This window comes from Carassius gibelio, chromosome B6 (genome assembly GCF_023724105.1).
Source record: "Carassius gibelio isolate Cgi1373 ecotype wild population from Czech Republic chromosome B6, carGib1.2-hapl.c, whole genome shotgun sequence".
NCBI classification, from domain to species: domain Eukaryota; kingdom Metazoa; phylum Chordata; class Actinopteri; order Cypriniformes; family Cyprinidae; genus Carassius; species Carassius gibelio.
Window position 1 is genome coordinate 8,258,465 of NC_068401.1, and position 23,305 is coordinate 8,281,769.

At 35.4% G+C, this 23,305-nt stretch overlaps 2 protein-coding genes across 2 annotated transcripts in view; both read left to right on the top strand.

Annotated features, from left to right (window-relative positions):
- The window catches only part of tex264a (testis expressed 264, ER-phagy receptor a), a 57,882-nt gene extending 47,690 nt beyond the window's left edge, over positions 1–10,192 (top strand). Inside the window, exons 3-4 of the mRNA XM_052558702.1 lie at positions 3,453–3,627; positions 8,928–10,192. Coding sequence (XP_052414662.1) covers positions 3,453–3,627; positions 8,928–9,238 — 486 coding nt within the window. The 3' untranslated portion in view covers positions 9,239–10,192. The remainder of the gene's footprint in view (positions 1–3,452; positions 3,628–8,927) is intronic.
- Positions 10,193–12,463: 2,271 nt separating this feature from the next.
- LOC127959485 (metabotropic glutamate receptor 2-like) overlaps positions 12,464–23,305 on the top strand; it is a 33,217-nt gene continuing 22,375 nt past the window's right edge. The window contains exon 1 of the mRNA XM_052558703.1: positions 12,464–13,183. The gene's annotated coding sequence lies outside the window, so the exon portion shown is untranslated. The remainder of the gene's footprint in view (positions 13,184–23,305) is intronic.

The window sequence follows — 23,305 nt, forward strand, 5'->3', positions numbered from 1 at the left end:
TAAAATGTTCCTGTAGCTCAAGTGGTTGAGCATTGCGTTATCAAGCGTTAGGGGTTCGATTCCCCGGGAACACATAATAGGTAAAAATTGTTAGCCTGAATGCACTGTAAGTCGCTTTGGATAAAAGCGTCTGCTAAATGCATAAATTAAATTTAATTAAATTTAATAAAAAATTCCTGTGTTTTTTATACTGGACTGTTAAGTTCTTGTTGTCTGTCTGAAAGTGTAGTTTAGAGCCGCGATGGAGGGCACAAGCTGTTACACTAATGAGCTGTCTGGAAGCTAGTTATTACTGCAGTGCTAGTTGACACAGTTGATGAACAGCAATCATATGGTGCTACTGAAAGCTTTGAAAGTACCATAGTGACTTTAGAAATGTCTATAACCTAAATATATTATACAACAATGTTCAGTCTTGACAGTAAAGGAACTAAAGTGTTTACAGACAGTTTTGTTCAGTTTGCTTATTCTTCTTTCTCGCTTTGGTTCCGTCATTGTTTTCATGGGTGCGACAGTGTGGAGTGGATTGTCTTTGTTTTTCCTTTCGCACTCATTATCACCCCTGGTTCAAGGAGATGCGCTCTCATTTGCATGTGTGCCCCTAAGGGCTGGAGTCTTTGTGTATCAGGTCATTCATACTGCTTAGAGCAGGACTCTTTTACTGAGGATTAGAATACAACCAATCAATTAGCAATGAGAAAGAGAAATGTGAAACTGCTAAACATCTTCAGCTTCTCTTTACAGTTCAGTCCTTTCACCATCTTCTTGGGATGGAGTCTTTGACTGGGCCTGAAAATCTAATTAAGAAATTGTTTGCAAAAAGCCTAAATTAAAGATTTTTTTTAAAGATTATAATATTTTAAGGGGGGGGGGGGTGAAATGCTCGTTTTCACTCAATATCCTGTTAATCTTGAGTACCTAAAGAGTAGTACTGCATCCTTCATAACTCCAAAAAGTCTTTAGTTTTATTATATTCATAACAGAAAGATAGTCTGTACCGATTTTTCCCGGAAAAACACGACCGGCTGGAGGCCTATGTGGTATGTACTGAAACTGTATATATTTGCTTAGCGGTTTTGGAAAAGTTCCACTTTGTCGTCTTTTTTTTTTTTTAAGCTGTACAGGTGGAAAGTGCTGTTTGATGACAACATCGCATGTTGTTTACTTGATGTGCTTACGCGCAGATAGCTAAGTTAACAACACAGAGATATTTGAAGCAGTTTTACTCACCGCCTGCGGTTCCAACACACGATCGTGACCCTTATTTGTTGGGACTGCATTATCCTTAAGAAATAAACGATATGCAAATCCGGCGTCAAACTGGGCCTTGTTTGTAAAACAAGCATCTTCGAAATGCAGGGGAACAAACACTTGCACAACTCCGTTGATGCTCTGTAAAAATAAACTCCATCCACTGGTCCCTTAATGCTGTTTTTTTTTATTTGGTAATCTGTGCAGGGTTGTCTTGCCCTGGCAACCAAAAACACACTCCTTTTGTGACATTTCGCCACGCTCTCGCTCTGATCAGTGAATGTCTGTGCTGCTCAGCCTCGCTATACGGGAGCGCGCGCTCTTCCGGCAGAAGTGCCTCAGGACCCATATAAGGAAATTCCGCTCCATCTAACGTCACACAGAGCCATACTCGAAAAAACTTCCCGAAACTTGTGACAAACCGGAAGGAGTATTTTTGGAACAGAAATACTCCTTCAAACGTACAACTTAATTTTTGAAACTTTGTCCATGTTTAGCATGGGAATCCAACTCTTTAACAGTGTAAAAAAACTCAGTATGCATGAAATAGCATTTCACCCCCCATTTAATGAAATTATTTTAGGGGAAAAAATCTGTTTTTGTCCTAAGCAGCAGTATCATGCAAGTATTATATTTGAAATTGATAAATGATAAATGAAAAGATTTTACAGTCTAACGTTTTCTAGATCTTTAACATTTTTCCACTTGAAAGGTTTGTCTCTCTATGTGACGGTTTTATAATGAATGTTTAAAGTCTTATGAGGTTATTCTGTTAATGAATGGCATGTGTCTGTTAGATTCACCTGTTCATTTGTACATACATGTGTTTGTTTCGGCCTGTACTTGTTATTTTTATGGGCCTTAAACAGTGTTACTGTATCAAAATATAACTCTCAGCATGAAGAGGCAGTACAATTATGGAAGCACAGTTCTATCCTGAGGGCTCGGCAGAACATAACATCCTCCATATATATATATATATATATATATATATATATATATATATATATATATATATATATATATATATATATATATATATATATATATCAAATCATTCACAGTGCAAAAGATATTGGAGCCCTCTCTGATATTGCTAGCATCTGCATTTTTATTACCATAGATTGCAAAGTATTTTCTGCACATGCATTCTGGCTCTATGTGGCGAAACCTTAACGATGTTTTATGACATGTCATATGAAATATTCATATATTTTTACATGCATTCTAAATCTGTTCTTATTTGAATGTAATCTGAAATGATAAGCTTCTAGTTGTTTGTTTCATGTGAGCTTTACGATATACAGTATATACTATCTAAAAATAAATTATTGGCTTACTGTGCGTAAATGAATAAATAAAGATGTAATAGTTCGGGTTGATAAGTGAGTCTGGTTTATTTACATCTAAATGCTTTGGACCTGTTGTTTAAACATGCTAGAGCTGTTCTATCTAAATAATACTCCTGAATGTCTTTACTTTAGTTCATGATTTTACTCTCAATGATTTTATGTGCACTACAGCCTGATCTGCTTGAGGTTTTGCATTGGTCTTTCAGATCATTACAGTGGCATTTGCTCTTATCCTTAATGAGTCTGCTTCATTAAAAGCAGAATAATTGGCGTAAAGTCCAGCTGCAAAGTTGTCATAAGGCTGGTATGTTTCATCAGTAAAGGTCTGACCTAAGTTTGATTGTAATGAGGTGGGACATCACTGAAGGTCTTTTGCAGAGGACAATGTTCCTTTCTTAGCAATAATGAATAGAAATAATTAGTACTGAATGTATTAAAGAGCAAATAACTTGGTGTCACTACTCAAGGTTTGTTGTTTATATAGCTATTATGTTGTCAAAAAGTATTATAATGGCTGAATCATGTTGGCCAACAGTTTAATGGATGAGGTGAAATGCATGAGAAATTTACAGTTGAGTATATGATCAGTTGATAAAATGCTTTTCTTTTGTCAAATGGACTTTCAAAAGGATTTTTAAAAGGAATAGTATAGCTGACTATTCTTTCATTATTTACTTCTCTTGTCATTAAAATCTGTATGATATTCCTTCTTGCTTGAAACATAAAAGGAGATATAGATTTATTTAAAGGAGAATGTTCTTGACAGAGTGTTTCAGGACTGCAGCATGTGTGCATGAATTGTGAGTATGCAACGTTAATGATTTTTCTGTCATTTTTATTTTCTTTTAGGAAAGGAGTCTGAATGCGTACCCATTACTGGAGATATGCAAAGGAGATCTGATCCATTACATGTGTCCTCTGGAGAATCAGGTGGACTTCTGTGTGCCTGAAGTGCCTGAGAAGAAAACATCTGATGACACTGAGGAGACAGTGGAGCAGAAAGATGCTGATGTTACAGAGTTGGGTATGTTACTATACTCATCAGCCCAGTATAAGGATGAGAATTCTTCTTCTTAATAAATAATCTGTATTAATTTGCTTTAAACATCACGAAATGAAAACATTTTATGTTTAAATTCAAAAATGTAATAATTGTTATTGCTAATATTATTACCTTCATCATCAACATAAAAAATAATCAGTATGAATTTTCTTTAAAAAAAAAATCAAATAAAATGTATTTTTTTTTTATTTTAGGTATGCAATTACAACATTATATTAATTAATTCAAATTAGTACAATTCAAAGCACACGATTTCACTTCTCTGATGCATAAGCTATATTATATATTACATATATCACAATGTGAAAACATGCAAGCGTCATGAAAATCAATCCATAACAATTCTCAATAAGAGCTGTCTCTTGATTCTCATCCCTTGTCCAGTAATATCACAGTAATATCTTCTAGTAATATCAGTAATACAGACAGGTGGCTTATGTGATTGTCAAGTTCAATGTCCAGTTTTTTAGCCACCTCTGCTTAGGATCCCAAACTATTACCCTCATTTCAGATGTTATAAATCTGTCAGAACCTGCCAGCAACATTAAAAGAGCGTGTGAGTGCTTGCCTGAATGTGTTCATGAGCACTCGTTCATCATGTGTATTTATTCCAGAGCAATTACACAGTAGTCACACCTTATCTGCCATATTATGTCTCTGTCGTGAGCCGACAAGCTCTGTGAAACCGAGAGAAATGAAAGAGCACGGCTCAGTCACAGCGGCAGTTGTTTCAAGTCACTCTGTGGTCAGTAAAACAAATGGCTGTGAAGATTGATGCTAAAGTCTGAGGGCTGTTTTCTGCTCTGCCCAGCTAAACAGAGTCATTACTCCAGCGGGACAACAGCTAAACTCAGTGTGTGTGTGTGTGTGTGTGTGTGTGTGTGTGTGTGTGTGTGTGTGTATGTGTGTGAGCCTGCAGCTCTCTTAATTAAAGGCCGTTCAATCACAGCTGCTCAGCTGGATCTGACAAGTGCAGGTTGTGAATGCATGGCAGTTCATCTCGCTTTTACTCTCTCTTTCTCCATTCATTCCTGTTTCTTTCGTCTCTTAGGTGCTTTAACATGAACCAAAGAACTTTAGATTTAGAGCTTGGATTTCAGTTTGGGTCTTTCAGGCTTATTGGACGCATTCAGTGAGTTAAGTGTGAAAGTGTAGTGACTTTTATTCATTCCAAATCCATAGCGGCATATACACTTGCAGCACTTCACATATTCACTTAACGTTTATTTATATTAATGTCCTTTTATTAATAATATACCCTTTGCTCTCACTCTCTCTCTCTCTCTCTCTCTCTCTCTCTCTCTCTCTCTCTCTATATATATATATATATATATATATATATATATAAAACATACCCTAAATTTATCTAACTATTATTATTTTTTCATGCTGAATTTATATTAAATCTAATATTTTTGGTTTTGTTACAGTGTTAGTGATGGGCTCTTTCTCTTTTACTGTACCTATCATTACATAGTCCTGTCCTCTTTCAAAATCCCTTTCGTCTGAAACATTTTACTGAACAAAAATCCTGAAGCTCGGCTAACAATCCCTCTGGACCCAATTTAGAAACTAATTGAGGCAAATGCGATTTAAGAGGATTTCCATGGAAAGATATGCTTCAACTTTGTTGAGATTTCAAACCATTTGGAGAGCCTGGAAGCAGATTCTACTAGAAGTTCATCCCCACGTATCAAATATTTGACGTCTTAGTGCCAAAACTGTTTTTTTTAACAAGTGATTTATGAAGAGAGATTGTTATATGTTATATTATACTGTATATAGCATGTATTATAATATTTTTATTTGCCATTTAGATTTTTCTATCTACTAACACCTGCTGTAGACAATGTGTTCAATGAAAAGATTGTTACTTGTTTAATATCACCATGCTATTTATTACCATGCTCATATTATACTAGTTAATGGCCATCGTGTCTCATTTTCCATATTGTCAGTCTCCTGTGGTCTGACACTCTGAGACTCAGGCAGGCCAGGATCTGTCTAGAACTGAACCCGATAATGAAGATAAGGTGAGTTATTAGGGCCAGGAAAGTGATTAGGAAAAGTGGATAGTGCTGGTGAGTTAGGGACCCACTGAGCATCACGTTCTGCTCACAAATGACCATTCTCGGATGTGACAATGATCTTTTAGAGAGTGTCATTCAAGCTGTGAACAGGGCTAATTCCAGTGTCACGGCGCTCAAGAGCACCAAGGGTACACTGTGCACAATGTGAAGGACAAGTACAGGCAAATTCACCAGGACCGGAAAGCCCAGTCTAATCTTAGCGGTGCCCTTTTGGGTTGTTAAAAGGTTTCTCACATACACTGACTGAGAGGGTATAATTAGCTGTGGTGACTTGGACTTGGGAAGGAACATGCTGTCTTACGAGTAGGTTTTAAATTAACTGTTTGTGTAACAATTTCTGTTTTAGTCCAAAGTCTTTGTTAATTTTATTTATTTAATTTTATTCAGCAAGGATGCATTAAATTGACTAAGTGACAGTAAAGACATTTGTAATGTTACAAATAAATTCTGCTTCAAATAAATGCCGGTCAATGGACTTCCTATTCATCAAGGAATCCTGGAAAAATGTGTATCATTGATTCCAAATAAATAAATAAATAAAGCAGCAAAAAATAGTTTTCCACAATGATGATAAGTACCTGTATTAATAAATGGGTACCAATAATATTTGAGCACAAAATCAGCATATTATAATGATTTCTGAAGGATCATGTGAAACTTGATGCTTAAAAATTCAGCTTTGCCATCACAAGAATTAATGACGTAAAAAAAAAAAAAAAATATATATATATATATATATATATATAAGTTATTTAAAATGTTAATAATATTTCACAGTATTATTGTTTTACCATATTTTTGATAGAATATAATTGTTTTTAAAATTAAAAACGTATTGCCACCTGTGTTTGTGTATTTATATAAATATATAAATAAATATTTTATATATATATATATATATAAACAATTTTGAAAGAAGTCTACATAAAATATTACTTGTTCCAGCATATAGATCCATATTTTGTGGTCATGGTTTGCATAGCTGAGTAGATCTTCCATTGAACAAAGAGTATATTACTGTTATAAAAAAAACATTCATTCAGGCTTCTTGGGGAGGATTCATTTAAAATGAATGACATTTAAGCATATTTATGTGATGGGCAAATATGAGGTGTGTTGTGGCACCTAATGGGGTTTGAAGAGGTCTTCCCCTCACTGCTCCTCTTTTCTGCCGGTGTGGAGCTTCACAATGAGCAGAGAGTTGGTGCTTAATTGAGATGCCATATCTAATATGTTGAGATGAGCTAGATGAGAGAGGGATCATTTCTTTTCATCTAAAATAATAATGGCAGGGAGGGATGAGAGGTCAAATTCACTGCTGTCCTAAAAGAAATTAGGCCAGATGCTAAGTTTTATTCTAGTTTAAATAGCTGGTATTAGACTCAGTGTAGATTCTTTCTCCCTTTCTTTCTTCCTTACTTCCTTCCTCCTCCCCTTCCCTCTTTCATCCATATCCCTCTGTCACTTTATTTGTTCATTTGAAAAAAATTTTCAGCAAATGATTGCTGCCATGACCCTCTTAAATGACACCTTACAAAGAGATCACTGGCTCCTGCCCAAATTTTCAAAAGAATTGTGGTGTGTGATTAGGCTTATGTTCAATTATGTCAATAGAATAATCAGTTTATTGATTATATTTATTCAATGCTTTACTTGTCTGCCACAATAATGTATTGCGTTTTTATTTTTATTTATTTATTTTTATTTTTTTTGGTTACAATTGATAAATCCAATAAATTTAGCATTTTGTGTAATTAATAGATTTTTTTTTTTTTTTTTATCTATGTACAGCCATAATAATATAACTAGTACTTAATGTTAACAACTGCTTTGGGTCTTTGTGACTTTAGCATGTTTGTGAGGTGACCACTAAATTAAATTGACAAAGCTTCTATTCCTCGTTTAGGAATTCCATTTCCCCCCAACAGAGTCGCAGCAGTTTACTGATGCCTCACCTTTAATTCTGAGTTAAATATTTGAAATCCCTTTGGAGGCATTTTTAATTTGGCTCAAACACAGCCTTTGGGGGTTGTTTTAGCTTATATTTAGCATTTTGGCAATTATAGCTCTCACCTGGTGTGTGTCTCGATAACAGCACAGCTTCTTGCAATTATACTGCTGTTAGTAAATGACTGTAACCCTCTGATGCTGAAATGCCATTAAAGGATCCCCAAAGGCTATCAGCGCTAACAGCAGGACTTTAATTTTATAATTTAAGTTTTAAACTTTTATTAGCCTATTTTTCAAAATCATTTACACTTAAAAATTCCAAGAGTGGATTTTCACAGCAATGTCATGTAGGAACCGTTTTTGGTTCCCCTAAGAACCTTTAATAATTCTTAAGTTTAAGAACATTTTTATAATCTAAAGCTGAATCTTTATTTATTTATTTTTAGAGCATTTTATAACTAAAAAGAGCATTTTGAGCAATCAAACTTTTTTATGGATTTTTAAGGAATACTTCGCCAACAATGACATTTTCTGTAAATGTACTCATCCTCAGGTTATCCGGGATGTAGATGTGTTTGATTATTCTTGGGAGCAGATTTGGAGAGATTTAGCATTACATCAGTTGCTCACTAATGGATCCTCTCCAGTGAATGGGTGGCGTCAGAATGAGAGTCCAAACAGTTGATAAAAACATCATCATAATCCACATCAGCCCATCAGTTAATGTCTTGTGAAGTGCAAAGCTGTGTGTTTATAAGAAACAAATTCATTATTAAGAAGTTTTTGACTTTTAACAGTCGTTTTCCAGCTAAAACAGGATTCATTTATCCATAATATTGCTTTTCTCCAGTGAAAAACTCACCTCATCAGAATCGAGAGAGAAATATGCACAGATCCTGAACCATTTAAAAGCAAAAAACAAAACAAACATGATTTTGATGTCCGAAGACAACAGGACGATGGACTTTTCCACTATTATTAATTGTAGACTCAGGTTTTGTCCAGAAGCGACGGTTTGAAGTTAAAATTATGGATTGGTTTCTTGCAAACATAGAGCTTTTCACTTTCACAAGACATTAGTTGTATTAATCTCCTTGTGAGTAGAATTAGAACAATTTTGACACAATATGAACATTTCCTTTTTTTAATCAAGAAACGTGGCCTTCAGGGATTCTGTGTTAATCTTAAATGGTTTACCTGTCAATATACTTTATGTTCCAGGTGAACCGGAGAAAAAGTTGAGACCAGTGATCCAGGAAGTGGTTGAAGAGAGCAGGGATGTGATGGAGGCCTCAGCCCCGTTACTGGAGAACTCTCACCCAAGCCTGGGTGAGGAAGAGGGTCAAAGTGAGGATGGGGACCAAGGGATCAAGGGCTCCAGTGAGTCTGTAGGCAGTGGCTCTTCCTTTGAAGAGCTGGACATGGAAATGGAAGAGGAGGAGGAGAAGAAAAATGAAGGAGAGGAAGAAGACCATAATGGACAGCAGAAGCCTATGATGGAGGGAGAAACCGTCAGAAACAGGGAGGAGTGAAGGATAAAGCAGATTAGAGGGAATGTGGGTGAATGATGAGCGCATATGTGAGTGTGGGTGCCTGTGTGAGAGGGAGAACGTTTGTCTGCGTCTTTGAAATCATCAAAGGCTTTTTTTTCTTCCTGTGTCTTTGAAATTAACATTTCTAAATATCCAAAAAGTTACATCTTTGTTATTAGCAATCAAGCAGTTATCACTTTTAGAACCTTTTATTACAGACTTAGTGAAATGCACATTATTCTTTGGCTTTGTATTTATTTCTGAGGAAACTATTTGTTTATGTGGCTTTCTCTATTGTCTGTCTTCCCACGGTAATCATCAACTTCATTCAGGCAGCAAGTAAATCAGGCAGATTCTGAAAATGAGGTAACACTATTAACGCAACTAAACGAAGCTTAATCAGACATTTATTATTATGTATTATCATGTTCTGCAGATGATGTATTCAGTAACGTTTGCTTCAAAACATGAATAATTCATTCCAAATGCTGTCTGTTGCTGTTGAATTGAACTGAAAAAGAGTGAGAATAAAAAGTGCATGTTGTTAATGATCGGAGTATGTTAATTTGACTATTTGTGCCCTCTGCATGTAATGGATTTATTGTTTTTTTTTTTTTTTTTTTTTTTTTTAAGAAAAAGTCAATATAAACAATACACAGGACATTTTCAAGTAAATCAGGCTATATTTTCTCTGTCTTTACCATGTATTTTCTATTTTTCTGTCTTTTTCACAAGCTAATATGTAGAGAAACAGGGTTTTTAGCATAAGGACTGTTGCTTGTTTTGGATTATATTTTTTCTTACTGTGTCAGAATGTTTGAATATCAGTTGTATCATATGCTATTTCATCTTTTGATATTGACAGTTGCTCTCTGATGCTCAGCAGGTCATTTGATCAGTCTTTTACATTGTAATTCTGCAAGAATATAGTATATAAAGTATGTGTAAGGCAAATTGGAAGGAGTTTGTGGTTTGTTTGTTCACTTTACCAGCTACTTCAACCTTCTTACTAAACAAAGATATTCATTCAAAATCCATTCAAAAGTTTGTGGTCTGTAAGATTCTTTTTTCTTTTAAAATGATTTTAAAAGAAGTCTCTTAGGTTTACCAGTGCTGCATTTTTTTATTAACCTGTTAAATGTCACCCCGTCCCGTATACGGGACGCCTACGTTGACTATACTATATTAAAATCAATTTTAATCTAATCTTGACAAACTATATATCGTTGGAAAGGTCTAAGACTTCCAAATATATATTATACCAATATTTTTTGTTAAAAATTATGTAGGAAAAGTAATAGATTAATTTATGACAAGAGTGCACCCTCAGAAATCTACATTACAAAAGGAGCTTTGACCTTTGCTTAAAAAAAAGACTTCCTCGTTGCCTTTTTCTCTATCACATTTTAGAAATCATCAGAAGTTATATATCACTTAAAAACACAAAATCTCAAAATTCATCCTTCAAAACCCATTTTAAAATCAGACATTGCATTACCATGTAAATGGCACATCAAAATCATGTTACAAAATGTTTTCAGTCATGAAATATAAAAATTTAGGTTTGTATCATGAACATTCAAGTCTATCTTCAAAAATGTGAGTGACAGTTATCAGGTTAAAAAGTAAAGTTTAAAAGGTCATATTTAACATTTAAAAAAACTGTTTCTATTTTAATATATTTTTTCAAAAGTGTAATTTATTCCTGTGATGTTAAAGCTGAATTTTTACCATCATTACTCCTGTCTTCAGTGCCACATGATCCTTCAGAAATCATTCTATGTTGATCTAGAGATAATATATATATATATATATATATATATATATATATATATATATATATATATATATATATTATTTTAATCATCAATTTTGTAAACAGCTGTGTGCTACTTAATAATTGAAAAAAAGAAAAGACTTTTGTTATTTTATAAATTATAATTTATTTATTTTTCTTTCTTTCTTTCCAAAAATAAAAAAATCATACTGATCCTAAGCTTTTAGTGAAGAATAGTGAAGAAGAATAGTGTCTTCTTATCTATTTTATGCCTCGGGAATCCCCTTTGGTGTAAATGTCCTCCTCTGCATGCAGTTACTCTGAAGATTTGTTTAGATGATGTATTTGCCATTGACAATACAGATCAATACAAGTGCCTTATCCTAAAGCTCCGGCAGGTTCTCTATCTTCTGAACACTTTGTCACAGGATTTTTTGTGTTTAGTAAAGCACAGAAAATAGGAACTTTTAAGTTATGCTCTTTGACCGATATTCATTGGTAAAGCAAAAAGAATATCAATAAGTGGCCTCGATCTATCTTCAATATTTCTATGTAATGTATGTTTCATTTATTGCCTTCTTATTGCATAAACATAATATCACACTTGCAATAGTATTGCTGTAATAAACAACAACCCGAGGCTGAATCTTATTTTGTACTTTTAGTCACAGCCACAGTAGCACTATTACCTGTATGACATTGTTTAATTAGAGTTTGGCTATGTTTTAAATTCAAAAGAGCACTGTCGTTTCCATGTAAGGCAGGATGTTAGGTAGAATGACAGCTTCAGTCACTATTCACTTTCATTGCATGAAAAAAAAGACGTCATGAAAGTGAATGGTGACTGAGGCTGTCAGTCCCTAACATTTCTGCCCGACATCCCCTTTCTTGTTCTACAGAAGAAAGAAATTGATAGATGTTCGGAACAACATGATGGTGAGTAAATAACTATATTTTCATTTTTGGGTCAACTATCCTTAGCTCTTACAATGGTCTGACTTTGCTCACTGCACAACATTTTCTTTTACATATCATTGTACTGTTTACTAATTCTGTCACTTACAATGCAACGTGTTTAGGATCCTTCGAGGAATATCTATGCTTATAAGTAATCGTTCTTAAATTCTCAAGACGTCGATGACGATCTACAACTAAACAGATTTCGCAGACAAACTCTCTCGCAAGTTATAGCTTAAAACATTGATATTTCAAGATGGGATGTGACTTTCTCAATGTGTAGAGGGTCAACACACAGTCAATGTTCGGTCTGAGAAAATCCTCAAGAGAGCTCGTGCCCTCGCGCGCGCTTTCCGCTCGTGTCATGTTGAAACTTGTCTATCGACCAGAAATGGGACACTGATCTCATGATGTGTGATTCTGTCAAGCCAACGTTAATACATCGTCGTCGCAGACTGGTGCTTGGCCAGTTAATACAAAATAGACACGACCTGTCGTCTTTGGCGTATTTACATATTCTGTGTCTCTCGGAACAGTTAGAAAAGACTGAGTCAAGTTGTTGTCAGCATAATGTTTTCAATAGTTCACGATATGCGGTCAGTGATCTTACGTTGTAAATGTTTCTGGGCCAGTGGTCGGTGAATTGGAAACGCATCTAGCACACATGCCCACTTTCGAGTTGTTTTTCAGTTGAAGAAATCCAGTCGATATTTTGAGCTCCACCGTTTCAGGGTTAGACATCAAATCTGTGCAAATGTAATACCATCAGAGCACGCACGCATGCACACACGCGCTCTTAGAGTCGTCAATAAGCGTTAAATTTATGCATAAAAGGTTAAGCTGTGATACTTCACATTAATTTCTTTAACGTCATGTAATACTTAGAAAAGTTTGTGTGAGGCGAGGGTAATTTAGCGTTTTAGGTAGGCTAATTCTGTCTAGGTGGGAAAAAAAAAAATCTCAAGGAATCCAATGACGCGCGCGACGCCTTTTCAGCACCACGGACAGTTCCTCGCGCGCATAGCGTCTCCGAAGAGCGCGCTCAATGCAAACTTCACCTGCTGAATGAAACCTGCTGGAATTCAGCCATATGTTTTAAATTCGACATTAGAGTAATACGAAACTGCATGCGAGGATACGGACTTCTAACCAGATGTCTTTAAGTAGATCCGCCAGGAATCTGTCGATGAGAGGTGAACTGGACAGGTCAGGTAAGATGATTATCGTCTGATTCTTATCTGTTGATATAATTTTACCAAATATGATTTTTGGAGATCGGTTAGCACGACATATCCAGATAGGGGTAAACTTAGCGTTGCTAACACATGCAACATGCATGTTGGTTAAAATCTGACGCGATCAAAATAATAATAATAACAACAACAAAGAAATTACTTCTTTAAAATAAACGCATTGCATTGTTTTCTTGCACAAGTCTTTCGGGTTGACACGTTTCAAAAAGGCAACACAAGCCAGCGTCAGATCAGATAAACAATCTTACATCTCATCACATATTGCTTTGAATAGCAAAACACTCCCGCTCCGCGGTGTGTCTGGAACGCATCTCTGGGTGGATAGAAGTACTATTCCCACTACTCCAACTTCATTTGTCTAAAATCGTGGCTTGTTGCATGTATGTTCAACAGTTTCGCGAAGTGAAAAGGCAGTGGCTATAATATAAGCTTCGCATTAAAATATTACAAGTTTGTCGATGGTTTAAGTGAGGAATCTTCTTAAAATGACTTTATAAGGGTTTACGGTTTCATCTCAAAGCTTGTCGACTTTTCACACCACCCTGAAACTTCCTGAGTCGTATTAGGCGTATTTCTAACGTGTTGCATTATAAAATTTGCATTTGATTTACAATTAAGATTATCAATCACACAGTAAAGTGTAGCGGGGGTCTCTTATTCCGTGGTTCATGTGAGGTATGCTGTAAACGTTTTTAACAAGTTTACGAGATACAGCATTTTAACAAAATCAGAAAAAGACCATTGCCTTTAAAATATGCTATTTTTTCGTAAACATTATGTAATTGAATATTTTGCAGTAGACTTTAGTTAGTTTTTTCTTGTCTTTTTTCTTGTGGATGTGTCTAAACCTTTCTCTCGAATCACAATAAAAAACTGTGTTAATTGTTGCCCTGGGTTTTGACTGCTGCCTCTCTGAAATGTTTAAAATCGCGATCAGATCCAGGCTTTAATATCAGCTTCATATCACAATGTGCAGATTTGACCACGTCTAGCTGGTGTCTCCTAAAATGACATCATACGGGAGCTAACATCATTGAGATTATAATCTTTTGATTTTTCGTCCCTATTTATGAATTTAATAATAATAATAAATAAATAAATAAATAAAAGAATCCATTCGATTCATAGCAGCCCAAATCAAGCTGTGGTTTAAAAATAAAAGAAACACAAACTGAGGTGAAGAACCGCTAGGCTGCATGGTTAGTTTTAAATAATTCAGGCTCGCGACGGACATGCTCTTATCTCCTCCAGTGAAGTCTTGCGCGAGAGTCGAGAATCGCTCCACGCAGTCTCTGCTCAGTAAAGCTGGAAAACAACTGAATGATTTTTATGACGTTCGGTTTAGTTGATGTTATCAATGTATTGAGATGCTGAACGAATGGCTCTTTTGAGTCGGTTCTATTTAGTGAATCAAAAACAGTTATGAATCACCCGAATGTGTTTATATATAATGTCTGAATAGATGGATAAAATACATGTATATTTGATTATTTTTGTTGTTATTATTGTTTATTGATTATGACCAATTGGATTGCATTTATTTTGACTTTAATAAAGAGAATCACAATTATTTTAAGAGAATCCCAATTATTTTACATTTATTTCAGAATTAATGAATTCTGAAATGGAGCAAAAGAGAAATGGAGTGAAAGAGTTAGATGGAGAGAGAACTAAAAGCCAATCCTTCAGGTCTCAGTGATCCCAGTAAAGTGGAGATGCCTCTGTGAGCACGGCGAAGCTGTGTTATCACTGCCATGGCGTGTAAAAGTGCCTCCTTAGTCCTTATCTGCAAGTAACACAGCCGCTTTGAAAACTGATCAACAATAAAACTCAGAATTGCTAACACAGAATTCAACTAATGGCTTTTTAGGCTGGACAACAAGCATATTGGTGGTGGGATAAATCACAGATGCTGACAAATGTCTGCAGGAAATAGATTAATTTCCTGTGAGATTAATCTGCTACGGGAATGATTGATAGGTTACAGCAATGAAGATAGTAAAAGTAATGGAGGTGTAAAGTGGGGTGTCACAGTGGCTTAATGGGAGTATTGTCACCTCACAGCAAGAAAGCTTCGAGTCCTGTCTGGGCCGGGGGAGATTTCTGTGAAGAGTTTAGATGTTCTCTTTCTCAGTCTCATGTCATTTCAAATGTTTATGACGTTCTTTCTTCTGTGGAATATAAAAGAAGATATTTCGAGAGTGTTTTGGAATGACATGAGGGTGAATAAACAATGACAGAATTCATTTAACGAGAGGACAATGGGAAAGACAGTTGAGCGAATGTTTTCATTAAACAGATGTCTATCTTATCACATCTCCCTCCTAGATAATCACACATCATTTGATTAATCTACAGTACCTCATGATTAACAGATTAAATTATTGCTTTCTAAAATGAAGTAGATTAATTCCCTCTCATCGTTCAACAAAGTTTGGTTTTATTAGCTAGACTTTATGGGCAGAATGATAACCAAATGATGAATATAAACCACTTCTTCTTCAAAGTTTGTTCAATGGTGCATTCTTATGATATTTACATTATCCCAAATAGCAAAGCTCATTGATTTAACATTATTTCAATGTTAAATCAATGATCTTCGCTAAGTGCAATGCCATTTACAACATATAGCATTATAGTAGATGTTTAATGTCGCCAAACTTTTATGAATGTCTTCATTTACACTCTGGCAGTCTGAGGTAATGCTAAGATCCTCTGGAATGCATCAGGCACACAGCAGATGGTTTGTGTTTTTGTCAAGCATCTGGTAAAAGACTTCTGGTAAAAGAAATTCTGCGACCATGCAGATCCCAGGAGAGACTTGTGCACAGAGACAGGAGGATCTGTGTGCCTTTTGTTCATCTTTGCAGTAGGGCACGTGTGTATATATACGTGTACTTCTGAGAGAAAGGGAGAAAAACTAAACCAAATGCAAATGCTTAGAATTAAAGGCAGACATGTAATGGGGTTCATTCACAGTGGGTCTATGCTGTGTACTTTGTCCAACAGGGAGAAAAGACTGTATGTGTGTTTACTCACACTTTTGAGAGTATGTGTCAGAGAAATTCATAATGTGATGTATTAGGATTGCATTAAAGTGTTTAAAGGCAAAAGGGAAACCCAGTATGCAGCAGCTCATGGGTCTCCATGAATAATGTACAGGTTTAGAGAAGAAGGGGAGAGACCATATAGAGTGCAGAGGAGAAGCTTTCCTCATGTCCTTGTGTTTGTAAAAAAAACACATACTGCTGCTGTGTAATATACCTGTCATATAATTGTCAATTTGTATATTGTCATTCCTTACCTACTTATTTGTATTTATTGTATTTTTTTTATTCTTTTATTATGTGTTTTTTGTTCAGTCGCTGTCATTCTGTTGCACTGCAGAGCTTCTGTCACGAAAAACAAATTCCTCGTATGCATAACGAAGCTTCCAATAAAGCGCATTCTGATACTGCATATGCAGTTTGTTGAAATCAACTTCAGATACACACACAGGCACACATACAGTAAAAAATCTACAAATGTAAGTACAAATCAAATTTTTCAATAAAGCAATCTCTTGATCTTCTGTGTAGTTGATTTCATAGTGGTTTGGAGTTTGGGGAGTTTGACCGGCAGCATTTTATTTGTTATTTCCTGTCGTCTCCAAGCTCAGTGAGCGTCAGTGAAACGTCCAGACCTCAGTGAGCTCTCCAGCCTGCCCTGTGTTTCCCTAACGTTGTTTATGATTATCCCTCATCTCGTCGCGTTCCTTGCTCCTCTCTGTAGCAATCGTGACACTCAAAGTCTTTTAGTTCCTGTGGACTTTTTGAAAACTAACCCCTGGTTGATAAAAATGATTTATCTCATTTAGTACTTTTGAAGTAGACATCTTTTATTATGGCTTAATCTGTGAAGAGAATCATTGGATTGTTTCCTAGTCTGATTTCCAGAAAGTGCTCAGTGCATCTAGCCTTGTCTAACTGTCATTTTGGCCCCTTGGAGTGAGCAGTTGTACACACTTGATTGCAGTTCCCCTTCAAATTGCAGCTGATGATGTGGCTGCTCAAAGTGCCCTGGGTAAGGTGTTCAAACCCTAATTTGGACAGCAGCCACCGACTCTTTGGATGCTTATCAAATGGCGTGCCTGCTGGGTTGTGGCATTACTCAGACTCGCACAGTTGTTCGAATTGGATTTGTGGTTTGGAGCTCCAAATTAAAAAGACATTTGTCAGCTTGTCGAGAAATGTACTGCAATCCAGCGATTAGCAGAAACTGAAGTTGTAATTCAGTCAGTTTATTGTTTTCAGCTTTATCACTGCCAGGTCGGACTTGGCACGGTGGCGGCCCAAATGTAGCAGAGACCGAGAGAAGCTGTAATTTTCTCACGGGTGTGTAATGTGCATTTATCGCATGGCTAACTGTGGAAAATGGAATTTAATATTGAGCATTTGGTACTTGACGGTGGAGATTACAGTTTAACTGATGAGTAATGTTGACCACTTTAAATAAAGCAACAGGTTGGTCGCATAAAATCAGGATTATTGGATTGGTAAAAAAGCGTGCAGCAGCATACATGCCCTGCTGCCCTGGAAATGTATTTTTTTGTCATCTAAAATGTGGCCTGAAATTCATTTACATAGTTTCTCCTCTCTAATCAGTTCAGAAGAGCCCTTGTATGGAATTCCTCTCTTACCTTGTCCTCCCTCGGCCCTGCGGTTACATAAAGATGACCTCTCTCCAAGATGTGCTATTACCATATTCATGCTGCTCTTTTTGCCAGCATGAGATTGAAAATACTTAAATGGATTAACACTTTGGGAGGGTCCTCCCCCTCCTTAAGGTTGCTCATTCCTTCCTCTCTCTTATTTGCGTTCTGTCTCTTCCTCCGTGCTCTGCCAGCATCTCTCAGCTCCCCTGTGTCTTCACACTGCGTGGCTGGAGCAGTCTTGAAGGCTGGCAGAAGCAGCGCCATCAAACTGAAGAGGCCATCTGGTGAAGCGGAAGATATAAGTGATAGTGGAGGAGAAGGAGCGGAGAGTAGAGAGAGACGGGGGGAATTGGACTGGATTTTCAGGCATATTTATGGGCCTTAATTGCCATGTATTTACATAATTTGAATAGATGTAAATGTAATATTCCACTTCAGAGCGGTTACTTGGTGGTTACTGAGAACTGCCATATCTCTAGTGTAAATATGCAGACATCCATCTCTGTAAGTGGAGATAAATAAACTACAGAGCTTTAAGTCAACATGAAATCAAAATTACTTTCTTAAAGGGAAAGTTGTTTCTTATAATTACCCTCATGTTGTTCAACATTGGTTTGGTTTAAATAATATTCACTCTTCCATACAAAGGAAGACACCCAAAAGGGTAAAAAAAAAAGCACCTAACAATATCATAAAAGTAGCCCATATGACATATGCACTCTGTTTCAGTGCTAAGGAAGCACTTAGTATCCGAAATATTGACATTTAAGTAATTATCAATTGGAGATCTTGCTTTAAAAAACTTCATGTACAGCCCTTGGTCACTATTCACTTTCATTTTGGAAAATAACAGCTTGGGAATTCCGCTTGTGGTAACATCTCCTATAGGACAGGAATTCATACAGATTTTGAAAAACATTAGGGTGAGTAAACTAAACTAAAATATTTTCTATCAAATCTAGGTTACTATCAAAATATAAAAATTGCTCTGCTTCTGCAATAACACATTTCTGGCGTATGCCACCAATGGTCTTTATTTTTCAACCACTTGTCTTACAGAGAGACAAGTCCTGCCCTACATGTTTTATTGTTAAGTGTTGCATTGAAGATGTAAAATTAATTTCAAGTTGATTATAAGTTCTGCAGTGCTATCAGGACTCACCCTTGTTTTCTTCCACAGCTGTTTGCCATTTGTCCCAGACCTGATTTCTGTTCACGATCAGGAATACGGGACATTTTCAACACTTTAACATTATACTGCACTGCAGTCCTAGATTGACTTCAGCAGAACCTAATCTTACTTTTACAATACTTCTCTCTACCTATATGGTGCCAGATATTACTTAAAAAGCTTATCATCCAATAAATAAATTCTGTTGTGGAGAAGAGAGGGCTCAAATAATCTTTATGGTTACGAGGGGATGTGAGTATTAATCCTTAAGAGATGCAGTTCATGGGTTGTATGTCGTGAAAAGATATAGCCAATTTACACCAGCTTTACAGGAATTCCCATAGGGACTCCACTCCCATCCTAGCAGACTGGATTGACCCTTTTAGCTTCACTTCTCTCTCGCTCCCTCTCTCTCTTCCTTCCTTTCACTCTTGTCTCGCATGTTTCCATGGAAACAAAGGGTAGGGAGAAGACCCTAATGAGTAAGTGTGTGTCTCAGTGAGATGAACACATATATTTTGTGCTATGGATGTACACACACACACACAATCCAATTCCCAAGAACTCCCTCTCCTGCTGGTCAGTTGGACTTCTTTTTGGCTGTTCATTCTTCATTCTTCATTCTTGATTTTTAATTTGATGTTTATGACATTCGTCCTGGTGAAAAGAAATAGCCTAATTTATAATGTATTGTTCCTCCTTATTTATAGTCACTATTTCTCCAACATGGTTTTTCACTAGGACAAGCTGGCTTGCTGAAAAAATGTTGAAAAAAAAAATACTATGGTAAATACTATAATAAAATGATTTTCAAAATGAATCTTATAATCATCTACAGATTCGATATTGAATAGGAAGACCAGCCTGTTTTGCCACTGAAAAAAAAAGGGTAATTGCCCAATTGCTTGTTTACATCTCGTACTAGACTTTTTTTCACAATTGTGAGTAGAGATCTTGCGGTTCTTACTTTATTTGTCAAAATAGCAAGATATAAACTCACAATTGTGACTTTTTTTTTCTCAGAACCTCATGCAACTGCAAGTTTTTAAGTTGTGAGATATAAACTTGCAATTCCGAGAATATATCGATCTTTTCTCCCCTCAGAGCTGGGCTTTATAACTCGTAAAAATGTCAGAATTGAGAGATATAAATCACAATTGTGAGAAAAAAGTCAGAACTGCAAGTTTGTATTTCGAAATTCTGACTTTATTTCTCACAATTACGAGAATATCCTGCTGTTTTAAGGAAAAGTCTGAATTGCAAGTTCGCATTTTGCAATTCTAAGAAAGTCATAACTGTGAGATAAAAACACTTTTTTGAAAACCTTTTTTATTTTCTGTTCAGTGGCAGAAATTCCTATGACAAAATGTCATTTTTAAAAGAGCTGTTTCTATTTTATTATATATTTTAAACATTAACAAAACATTTGTTTTTCCGTTTTTTTTTTTAATCTGTATTTGATTCATATTTTTACATCCAAGGAATGCCTTGGTGAGCAATTTTTTTTTTAAACATAACATTTTTACATAAAAAAAGTAAATATTCCAAACTTTTGGCCGTTAGTTTATGTTCTTCTGATCTACAGTAACTTAAAACTTACTTGCCTGATGTTATCAACACTTCAGCCCTCTGTAGTCTCAAAAAGTAGCCACATACTTTTGCCCCATACTATTAATCGTGGCAGTAGTAATTCATCAAAATATAAAATAATGGGGAAGAGTTGTATATCCAAGCATACATCACGGATGCACATACTGTATATAGAGATCACTTTTGGCCTTTTAAACTGCTAATTCAGCATCTTCCACAACTTTGCGCTCCCACTTGGCTTGCAAACTGGGGAACTGTGCTGTGCAAATGGCATTCAGCACAATTTCTTAAACATCCTGGGACTGTTACCTGATTTGCATAATTGCTTTAGTGAATGAGGTGCCGAAAACAATTCAGACCGAATGTGCAGATGATGTTATTAGCAGGTGCAATTCATTCTTAGTGAATTCTCCTCTTGAAATATCAAGCCCTATACATTAGGCCGAACATGAAGGTTAAATCAGTGTAGAGTATTTCTTATTTCACTCATTGAAATTGTAGTGATTTTCAGTTGAAAAGTCATTGTAATGTAAAAGTAAATAACCACCTCAGCATGCAGTCTCTCCACACACACGTTCTTCTCACACACTCCAGGAACTGAGGCTGCAAACCTCATAATTATATCATTCACAACATCCGAAAGTTGTACTCCACACCTCTTAGCATGTGTGAAATTAGAATGTATGCTCCCCATTGATATGCTGGCATATAACAGAGAGAGAAAAAAGGAGAGAGACAAACAAATCTAGGCCTATCTGGTCAATTTGCTTACTACATGTGGAATCTTTTATTATATATATTTTTTAAGTGCATGCTGTAACTGCATTTTTTTAAGGTTGCTGTATTTCTAAATGCAGTTATATGCAAACGTATATACTGATGTGATTACAGATGCTTGTGTGTGTGTGTGTGTGTGTGTGTGTGTGTGTGTGTGGAGCAGCTGTTGGCTTACAAGCTGTCTGATAGTGATCCTCTACATGAGTTAAGGCTAGCTAGATTTACACTACAATGGTCACACTGTCCCCTGAGCAGAGAGCCTAACACACACATATATATTATACAAAAGTGAACAAAGCCCTCAATGGACTAGCCAGGATGTTAAGGGAAGGGGGCCTTAGGGAGCGCACACCTAGCGCTGTGAGTTAACAAATCCAGCAGCCAGATGAAATAACAGAGAAATTCTGAGAAATTCAATTCTGACAGTTACAGAGAAAATCAGTACAGCCAAATGATGATATTTCAACTGCAAAACAAATTACATTTGAGTCCCTCGGCTGGGGATCTCTTACAACCACTGATAAGCAAATAATAAATGAAATACTAATGATCCAGTTTTCCCTCAGTCAAGTCAAGTTTTTTTGTCTTGTAACTGCTCACTGAACTGTTTCAAATGTACTGGTCAGATTAGTATCCTAATGATGTGTGATCTATTGTATGATTTAAGTGTATTGGTGCCTAATTACTTATGTAATGATTTTTACAATTACATTTAACAATGCAATGAAACACTGGTATTTATGATAGTTATTTATGAATCTTCTGGTTTCTCTCCCTTGATGTTATAGAAATGACAATTTAACATGATTCTTGAATGATAGATTTTACACATTGCATGCATATTGAAATGTTTTTACTTTGCAATATTAAAATGTGTGGTTTTCTCAATTGCCTCTTAAATGTAACTCAAATCAGTATTCAATGAATGCCAATAAAATAAGACAGGTCTAGTAACTCTATAGCATCATGAAATACATACATATATATGTATACATATATATATATATATATACATATATATATATATATATATATATATATATATATATATATATATATATATATATATATATATATATATATATATATATATATATATATATATATATTTAATCACGTGTAATTTATGACGCTGGTGCACTGCAAAAAAAAATGTTTTCTTACTCAATATTTTTGTCTTATTTTTCAGTATGTAAATCTAAACATTATTAAATCAAGATATGTTTACTTGAGATGAAATAAATAGTAAGTCAAGAGTTTTTTCATAAAACTAACTAAAAAAATAATAATAATTCTTAAAAAATAATTCTAAAAAACTTAATTTAAGGAGAAAACAAGGTTATAAAGAAAGAAAAAGTTTATCTAATCCCACTTGCAGATAATTGTTCTTGTTTTAGGAATAAAGTTAACATTAACAAAGAAAAAATATTGTTTTCCATTATTTTATGATAAGTTATGTAGTTTATTAATGTCAAGAAATGAAACCTTTATGTGAAGTGTTTCCAATTTCTGTTTGAGTAAAGCAACATATTTTCATAACTTAGCTTCACTCTTCACCACAATAATAACCCCAAAACGCCACCATATGAGAGAAAAGCTGCTAAATCCCAACATAGCAAAAGATTAAATATGAATGAGTTCCTACTTTTTTCATCTTACTTAAAAACACATAATATAACACTTCATTTCAACATTTACTCTCCCCATCCAGTCCCAAGCAATGCATGCTGGGAAATAGAAATCCCCTGTCCAGATTCAGCAATGCTACATTAACACTAACGGAAATTCATGTTGGTTCCCACACAAAAGGAATACGTAAACTGCTATTTTACCAATTTACCGTGTAGAT